The sequence below is a fragment of the Lagopus leucura genome, unplaced genomic scaffold (assembly GCF_019238085.1).
Source record: "Lagopus leucura isolate 7727_CA_CO unplaced genomic scaffold, USGS_WTPT01 Super-Scaffold_100056, whole genome shotgun sequence".
NCBI lineage: Eukaryota > Metazoa > Chordata > Aves > Galliformes > Phasianidae > Lagopus > Lagopus leucura.
Window position 1 is genome coordinate 1,388,341 of NW_024962302.1, and position 9,434 is coordinate 1,397,774.

General features: G+C 42.6%; 1 protein-coding gene across 1 annotated transcript; it reads left to right on the top strand.

Annotated features, from left to right (window-relative positions):
• The first annotated feature begins 414 nt into the window (after positions 1 to 414).
• Positions 415 to 8,818, top strand: AP3M2 (adaptor related protein complex 3 subunit mu 2). Its single transcript, XM_042886296.1, has 8 exons — positions 415 to 795; positions 2,372 to 2,543; positions 2,863 to 3,000; positions 3,543 to 3,628; positions 4,309 to 4,442; positions 5,288 to 5,495; positions 6,665 to 6,809; positions 7,152 to 8,818. Exons 1-8 carry the CDS (start codon positions 523 to 525, stop codon positions 7,250 to 7,252), a joined length of 1,257 nt encoding a protein of 418 aa, XP_042742230.1. The 5' UTR covers positions 415 to 522; the 3' UTR covers positions 7,253 to 8,818.
• Positions 8,819 to 9,434: the final 616 nt, after the last annotated feature.

Here is a 9,434-nt window from a genome sequence, read left to right on the forward strand (position 1 = left end):
ATCAATTCTTTGAAAGGGGAGATGAAAGCAGGAAAAGGGGAAATGGTTTGAAGTTAAGGGAGGGAAGATTGACGTTGGATGTCAGGGGAAGTTCTGTGCTATGAGAGTGGTGAGGTGCTGGAACAGCTGCCCAGAGAGGCTGTGATGCCCTGTCCATCCCTGGAGGTGTTGGAGGCAGGGTTGGATGGGGCCCTGGGCAGCCTGGGCTGGTGTGGAATGTGGAGGTTGGTGGCCCTGCGTGCGGCAGGGGGTTGGATATTTGTGATCCTTGAGGTCCCTTCCAGCCCTGGCCATTCTGTGATTCTGACGCAGCGTGCCCTGCGCCCCCTGCTGGCGGAACGTGCCCTGCTGCGCGGTGCGGCGCTCCCCCAATGGAAGCCGTGCCGTGCCGCTCTGTGCGTCATCACCAGCGCGCCTCTCCTCGGCTGATCGGGCTCGGCTGCTCTCGGGTCGCTCCGTTAGAGCTCTCGCTGCGAAAGCTCGCCCCGTAGGTTGCTTTTCCTGCCGTGTGACGGCGCAGTCATGATCCACAGCCTGTTCCTGATTAACGCCTCGGGGGACATCTTCCTAGAGAAGCACTGGAAGAGCGTCGTCAGCCGTTCTGTCTGCGATTACTTCTTCGAGGCGCAGGAGAGGGCTTCAGAAGCGGAGAACGTACCGCCGGTCATCTCCACCCCGCATCACTACCTGCTCAGCGTGTACCGCCACAAGATCTTCTTTGTGGCCGTTATTCAGACGGAGGTGCCTCCTCTGTTCGTCATTGAGTTTCTGCACCGTGTCGTCGACACCTTCCAGGTTTGGCTCACGTGGAGGAAGGACACGATGGTGTTTGTTGGTGGGTGCTGGGAGGTTAGGAAAGGAGAGAAGCCTGACATCACCACTGTTGCAAAGGATGACAGTGATAGGAGAAAAAAAGGAGTCTTTCGAGTTTGTGACAATTAGTTTTTTCTTTTTTCTCTCTCTTAACTTACATCCTATGCCTGCAAGGATTTAGAGTGTGTGCTTTTTTATATTAAATGGGGAGGTTGGTGGCCCTGCCTGTGGCCGGGGGTTGGAGATTCATGATCCTTGAGGTCCCTTCCGACCCTGTTCTGTGATTCTGACAGCAGTAGCTAGGAATTAACTTCTCAGGTTGACGATGGACTCGAGATAAATGTTTGCTTACAGGAAGGAGCTTTCAGCAATCAAGAACTGCGTTTCTGTTTTGCAATCTTGTATCTTCTAGGGGCTGCGCTTGTGAGACCCAACTGAAGTTGGTTTCACAAGTCTCAGCAATTCTCAAAGGAAATTCTGCAATTTGTGTTCCTTAGTCTGACAGTCTGCCTGCACGTTTACAGCACAGTGTGTCTTGGAAGGGTACCTTGCTACCTAAAGAAGTGAGCTATAGGAGTTGCCTCAGAGCAACTGCATTTCCTCTCTGCTGACACGACTGTGAGTCGGTGGTGGATGTAGAATGCAGAACATATCTTTCTACTGCCTGCCAGCAACATGATTGTATAGCCTGGGTTTGAATTGTCTTGTGATCAGCTGAAATGCAGGAAGTGTTAGTGCCTGGTCAGATGGGCATCATGTGAACTTTTCTTCCAAATACTGCTCAGAATGCAACAGCAGGCTCTGAATTACGTTTCATCAAGTTCAGAGCGTGGTTGACTCTTTGTTTATCCCCAGAGTTTGAATCCAAGCAGCTTGTTGGGTTGTTTGGTTTTTTTTTTGGTGTGTGTATGCGTGGATTTGACTTGCTTTTGGTGAGACCTGTTAGCTTTAGGTTGCCTGAGGCTGATTCTCATCTTGTGCTGAGCTATTTGGCCAGTTATGGCTTGAGTGGAAAAGCAATTTAATTGGAATTTCTAAATAATGTTGTCACAGGTAGATTCCCAACCATCATTCTGTAGTGTGGTGGTTTTTGTTTGTTTGTTTTGAAGGCCATTACTATTAAAGTAACTAGGTAAAAGCATTATTACAGTCAAAATCTGAGTTACTTCTATTGATATGGAAGTCTTTTGTTTCGTGTTCAAGCCAAAGCATTCTTCAGGAAATTATTTTTAGTTAATGTTGCTGCTTATCCAGTTGCATCAGAGCTGCTTTCAAATGCCAGTTGAAAACTCTTGGCTATTAGAGTGAACCCCATTATATAGAAAGGAAATAGATGTATGCAGCAATGCAGTGATTGCCAGCTTTCTGGGGCAAAGGTGGAGGAATGCTTAGAGTTGTGCTTCTTGTTGCAGCGTTCAGTATGATGTGCTTCTGCTAACATGTGTCAGTGCTGTTTCACCTGCTGCAAGGAGAAGCTTGATTGATGTATTTGTGGGAGAAAATGAACTGAATGGTCACTCATGGTCTCCTCTAGAGATTAATTATTTCTTTTGCACAGGATTACTTTGGTGTCTGTTCAGAGGTGATGATCAAGGACAATGTTGTGGTGGTTTATGAAGTGCTGGAAGAGATGCTAGACAATGGCTTTCCATTGGCCACAGAATCTAATATTCTCAAAGAACTGATAAAGCCTCCAACTATCCTGCGAACAGTAGTCAACACCATCACAGGTATGAGGAAACTAAAAGTAGATAAACTGCTGTGACTTTGTGGCAGTATTCCTACATGAGTCAAACTGGACATAGGTGAAGAAAATGTTTGTTGTTCCATACCCTTCTAAACCATAGCACAGATTTTTGGGAGTCTCACATTAGTGCTTATGGATGTGGAGATGCTGTTTGTAGAATACAAACAGTGAATAATTAATTCTCCCACAAAGAGGCAGAGGTTTCTTGGAAATTAATTGCAATCTAGTGAGATGAGGCCAGGAACTTGTTCTGGAACACTGACTATGTTTTGTGGTTGATGTGATTACTGTTCTTCTTCCAGGAAGCACTAATGTGGGTGACCAGCTTCCTACTGGACAGCTATCAGTGGTGCCTTGGAGACGTACTGGTGTGAAATACACCAACAATGAGGCATATTTTGATGTGATTGAGGAGATAGATGCAATAATTGACAAATCAGGTATGGAAATGGCTTTTTGCTAAGACCAAGGCAACTTGTTGTAATAATTTTGTGTTTTCCAAAGAGGTGCTCCTTCATGTAAGCGTGGGAAGTTTTGTTCCTCTTCTTACTTCGAAATGTTGCAAAGCTGTAGGTGCCATTCAGTCAAAAATTTTAGAGAAGTATCAGAATTTTCACTTGTTCTTCTCCTCTGGCTGTTCATAAGGTCTTATAAGCAATTCTGTACAGGGAAAATAGAAGGTGGTTAGAAATTCTGACAGCAGGACTGTCCCCTTAGTTGTAATGTATCTTAATCTTACCAGAGTTGGGAGCTACTGCTGTTGCCCATTGGGGTGGGTGCTGTAGATGTCAGTGGTTCTTGTTTGTATGCATCTTCTCTTGAAGAGTTTGGAAGTGAGAAATATGTTGAACAGGCAACGTAAGATGTGGTGACTCTTCATAAAGATATTAAATTCCCTTCTTCCTCATTAATAATTTTTTCATGTTGTGATGAATTTTAATAAGGTTCGTATGACCTCCTGTGTTTGTTTTTATTGTTGTAGGTTCTACAATTACTGCTGAAATCCAAGGGGTAATTGATGCTTGTGTCAAGCTGACTGGGATGCCAGATCTTACCCTTTCCTTTATGGTAAAGCTCGAGGATGTATCTCTACTTAAATATTTAGAGAAGAGTTTCTCAGCCATGCCACTAAGATCCCTGGTTTACAGTGATGGTTTCCAGTAGGTCAGAACTTATGTATATCAAATAAAAAGAATTGACGATGGAAACTCACAATGAACTTCAACAACTTTGAGCCTAAAGGTTTTATTTTCAGGTTCTTTATTAAAACTACTGCTTGTGTTTAAGTTTCTGAGCTTTGGTATTTAGGCAAATATCCTAACAAGGTATGTTTTTATGAATGTGCATCAATGTAATTGTTTGACGTAACTGAATTTGCTAAGATAGAATAGAATAGTTTAGTTTAGCCTTTAGGGATAAGCAAAAGTTAAAGCATGTTCCTGAGGCTGTTATCCAAGTGCATCTCAGATGCTAGCAGGCACAGGGCATCAACAGCATTTCTAAAAAGCCACTTCCACCATTTGACCACAGTAAAGGGATTTTCCTCTGATATCCAGTCTGAACAGGACTAAGAATATTGAGTACCACTATGCACAGATGTAATCAGCTAACTTAGCATCCTCAGTGTAGATGTGTTCAGATGGGGACAGTGTCAAATGGTGGGCCCTTCACAGACAGAAAATTGCAGAGAAGAATTCCAGCAGTTACTTTAGCTAGCACTGCCTTCATTAGCCTTTCTTTTATTTCAGAACCCTCGGTTATTGGATGATGTCAGTTTTCATCCATGTGTGCGTTTTAAGCGCTGGGAGTCAGAGAGGATACTTTCCTTCATTCCACCTGATGGGAATTTTCGCTTGCTGTCTTACCACGTCAGTGCTCAGAAGTAAGTGTTGAATTTAGAGATGCAAGCTGTGGAATTTGGGTCTTCCTGACTAGAAAGAAAGAAGGGCTGGGGGAACAATAAGAATAAATTTGCTTTTAAAGGTTAGGTGGCTTGCTGTGCCAAGTGAAGTAGGAGTGTGTGGTAACTTGTGCTTTTTTAAAACATGTGTCTCATTGTTTGGAGCAGTGATTTTTTTGTCTTTCATTTCTAGTCAGGCTGTGTTTTTTCAAAAGCAAGGAGCAAGTAGGTGAACAAACTAGAGTGGGAATGAATTAGGCAGTATTGAGTAAACAATGACCTGTATTTATAAAGAACTTTAAGATAAAACAGTCTGATAATCCTGATCTATCTTTTTTTCTTTCTGATGTCTTTCTTAATAGAACTAGGAATTCTGAAAGCAGGCTGATGATAGTTGAGATTACAGATGCTAAAGCATTTTGTTAAACCTTATCAGACTTAAGTCAGTGAAAAGGAGCAGGGGAAAAAAACAATTTGAAAGCAGGCAGTTGAAGTGCTGCTGCACTGTTTGGGGCTGCTTACTAGCTTGATGATGACGTGTAAGAAGATTCTGCTGTCTATTGCTCGTTTCTTCCATTACATTGAATGTCTTCACTTGTCTTGGAGGGTGTAGAAAACTACGATATGGAAAGTTTGGTTTAAAAAAGAAAAAGTAATTAAGGCTTCAGGACAGCATTCTGAATTTGCTCTTGGATTAATAAGACTAGGATGTCCTTCTCCTTTAAGATCACGTTTCCTGCAGTCCTTGTATTTTTTTTTACTGGCAAACAGTGAAAACCAAAAATGAAGGTGAAAAGTTAACAAGGGCTCTGTTCTCTTTATTCTAGTCTTGTGGCAATTCCTGTGTATGTTAAACACAACATCAATTTCCGTGATAGCAGCTCACTGGGACGCTTTGAAATCACAGTGGGACCAAAGCAAACTATGGGGAAGACTATAGAGGGAGTGATGGTTACCAGCCAGATGCCAAAAGGGGTCTTGAATATGAGCCTCACACCCTCTCAGGGCACACACATCTTTGATCCAGTTACAAAGGTGAGAGAAATTAGATTTTTGTTTGTTTGTTTAATTTTTTCCTTTCAGGAAATGAAGTTGAAGTGCTCGTGCTTAAGAGAACATTTCTTTGAATGTTGGTGCCATGAAGGCAGTATCTTTTCTTGGGATGTGAACTTAATGTACTCCTGTTTCTTGAACACTTGCACACCTCCTGTTGTCTTCAGCCACCCGGCAGATAGCTGGGAATGGATTGTAGTTGTGGATGTGTGCAGGAAGTCAAGGATTGGTGTTGTACAGTGAGGCATGAGTCTAGTGAAAGGTTTACAAATTTCTGCTTATCTGATTGTCATGCTTCATACTGCCTGCCAACATTGAATCCTATGAGAGCACTGAGGATTTGTGTTTGTTAGTGGGTTTGGATTCCTCCCCCCAACACATGCACCAGGATTCTTTTTTTTTCTTTCTGCAAGCTGTAAGGTTTATCCATAGTAGAGCATGGGGCAACACTGCTTCAGCCACATGGAAGGGAGGTGATTCTGCATTAATTATGTCACTCTTACCCATAGGAAGTAGAACTCATGGCACAAATAGTGGGAATGCTATTCACAATATGCTTTTGAGAAACATCACTGGAAAGATAAGGAGCAGCTGTCTTTGTCCTCCCTAAGTGTTTGCTGTATGTAAAGTGCAGGACTCTGGACTTGATCGAGGAATGGGTATCCAGTATGTAAAGGAAGATACTGAGTGTAGTGGAAGTGCTAAGTTGCAGTTTGAAACACCTGGTGGGAAGGCAGGGCCAACCCAGGGAAGCTCAGCTGCATGCAGTGCAATGCACCTGAGGGACTGGAAGGGCTAGAGCCAGGATCCACTGCTTCCAGCCCTCATTGAAGGGTTGGCAGTGGAGGTAAGGGTATCTTGCTGGAAATCCCAGCCTGCCTGAGGCCTTCCAAAGGTAAGCAAATTTCCATTTGTTTTTGCATCCACAGCTGCTTCGTTTGGGCTTGTTCTCATTTGCTGCAGCCTAGGACTTTGCCATCTCACTATTATTGCTGTACTTTGCATCACATTACCGCATTACACTGAGACAAAGAACTTTTTTCATGGAGAAACAATAAAAGTTGGCATTACAACAGAGCTCTTCTTTAGAGAATGTTACTGCTTAAATGGTGGTATTTCTGCTTACCTGCTATATTTGCTGTTACTTGAAGTTGCTCACGTGGGATGTGGGGAAGATAAACCCCCAGAAGCTGCCAAGCCTGAAGGGTAGCATGAATCTGCAAGCTGGAACATCAAAACCAGATGAAAACCCCACTATTAACCTGCAGTTTAAAATTCAGCAGCTGGCTATATCTGGTAAGTGACCATCAAGTAAAGAAGCTGAATGTTTTCTGCTCTGCCAGTGCTCACTCTGCACAGCTGATGTAGCTCTGCAGGCCTTCTGAAGCACATTCTGACAAAGAATTGTATGCTTAAGCAACAGTTAAATGGATTTTTTGGGTTTTTCTCTCTGTTCTGTGAAACGGCCTATCTACATCCTCTTGCATTTCTTACGACCCCATAAATAATTTCAGAGTATGGTTGTGTTTGTAAGAATGATTCTGTCTGCCTTTCTAGTATGGTCTTCTTTACCTTGATCCCTCCATCTGCTGTATTTGTGGCAACAGTCAGTCTTATTCTGTCTTTATTTGTTTTTAGGACTGAAAGTGAATCGCTTGGACATGTATGGGGAGAAGTACAAGCCCTTCAAGGGGATAAAATACATGACTAAAGCTGGCAAGTTCCAAGTCCGAACCTAGAGGATCCTGAGAGTGAGGAAAAACACCTTCTTGTTTCTCCTGTCCCTAGCTGCTGGATAACAGCTTCTCCCTGGTCTGTCTATTTAGGGTTACTCCCTTTCCTTTGGTAGCATGAGCAGGATAGCCAGTGCTTACGTGCTAGGGAGGAGGGAAAAATAGGGTTGACCTGAAACTATCTCATCTTTAGCTGAGCCTGAAGTATTTGCAGCTCTGGCAGATGGGAGAGGATTTCCCTTGGGACCAGCAAGTCAGATATCTGAGTTTGTATCACCTTCATCATTCTGTCTTAAAGGAAATTCTAGGGATTGTTTTTCCAACTGCTGTTTCTTATATTTTGGCTGTGTTTTATCCCTTTGTATGTGATGTGAAGTTCCATTTCCACGGAGTTCAACTGCAGAGTGATGGTCTGGCATCGGCCCTTCTCCATCATTGGATGTGAAGTTGGAGAGCTGTAGCTTTTGGCAGCAGTGAAATTGGCTGGCCTTTGTCCTTTGAAGGGGCTGAAAGAAGTGGAGAAGTAGATTGTCTCAACCAGGATTTTAAGAAGCACGAGTTTGGGGGAGGTAATGCAGAGGGAGGAAGTGGAAGAATTGAACTCCTTTCCTTAATATTTCTTAGTCTGTGTTGGTCATTAAGTATCTTAAAGATTTTGGGTTAGGCTGGAACTCCCTCAGGTCTTAATATGAAATCCTGTGGAGAGCTGACTGTAGCACTTAGCCTGTAACCAATGGGCGGTGATATCTGAATGTAGTTTGTTTCTATTCTTATGTCCTCAGTATGTAGAGGTAATTTTTTCCAAGTTTCTTTGGGGCAGAGGCAGGGGAGGAATTTGTGTGGAGATGTAGCACTCTGATGGAAGCCCTTCTAAATTGAAACTGCAGCAAAGTGATGATGGTCACTATCCTGTAGCATGTTGGAATCTCTTTTTCTTTCTGCCTCCCTATTACAAATGAAGGTGATACTGCTGTTTCCCTGCTCACTGGTGTCATTATCTCAAATAATTATGTCCTGGTACCATTGTAATATTCCTGACTGTATTTCATTCCAGTTCCAGTCTCAATTAGCTGCTGTGATAATTGGTGGGTTCAAGCCTGATTTCTCACTGAGACTATCTCCTCTGCAAGAGTTGTTGCTACATATGCCCATCCCAGTCTGTGCTGCATCTCTCTGTAAAGCTTAAATATGAAATGAGAGGCATATGAACAGTTTTGTATTGTTTGCAGTGTGCTCTTTGGCCACTAGATGCCAATGTGTTGATTTCTTGATGACAGAACTGGTTCATAAACCGCTGTACGTGTGATTACAGCATTTATCAGGTGGCTGTGCAATCCAGCATGTGTAGTCCATGCTTGTGAACAGAACAGCATGACCCCAAATAAAGAATAATGTGCTCTCTGTTTTTCCTGTGATGGAAACTAGCAGTGGATGAGTGGCATTTTGCTTTTGGAATTGCATTTTCCAAGTGCAACTGATGAATGCCACAGCAGGTGACCTCAGATTGGGAGCATGTTCATTGCAAACATAAACTTCAACAAAAGCATAAATAAAATTAATTTCTACTTCTCACCCGTGTCATTTCAGAGTGGTTTGTGTGGGCTTTACAAGATACACAGCTGAAGTTTTAGAAGGCATATGTTAAAGAACCTTAACTGTTAGGAAGTACACTGACACCACTTAGCATTGCATTGCAATGTATTGCATGGCAATTGGAGTGCAAGTAATGTTTGCTTAGTGTTAATTACCAAGATTCTGCTTTGTGATGTCATTGTTAAACTCATCCTGTTTTCTGTTAAAGGATAAATGCAGCCTTTGTGTGATATGATCTTTACTTTTAGATAGATGTATGCCTAGCAAGCACTTCAAGAGGCTACAGTTAGACTTATCCTTTTGCTTTGGTAATGGATGGTAATGCATGGAAATTATGTAGTCAAAATTGAGTGTTGATTCTGTGACAGGTAAGACTGTGTTACAATTTTTACCTATTATTTATTTGTTTGTATATTTGGCTCCTGTAGGGAGGAAAAGCAACAGCAAGAACAGAGTGTTCTGACAAGCATGCCATTCTGGTTTTGTTCAGATAGCTTAAGCTTAGTCTCTGCTAATAAATTTGTTCCAAACTGAAAAAGCAAGTGGTACATTGATAAGGAAGTAAGCAGCACATGCCTAAACACTTGTTATTTCT

Excerpts from the sequence above, each read along its gene's own strand:
- AP3M2 (XM_042886296.1), top strand. The coding sequence starts at position 523 with ATGATCCACAGCCTGTTCCTGATTAACGCCTCGGGGGACATCTTCCTA. Across the intron at positions 3,001-3,542 it reads TGCAATAATTGACAAATCAG|GTTCTACAATTACTGCTGAA; the intron begins GTATGGAAATGG and ends TTATTGTTGTAG. Across the intron at positions 5,496-6,664 it reads TCTTTGATCCAGTTACAAAG|TTGCTCACGTGGGATGTGGG; the intron begins GTGAGAGAAATT and ends TGTTACTTGAAG.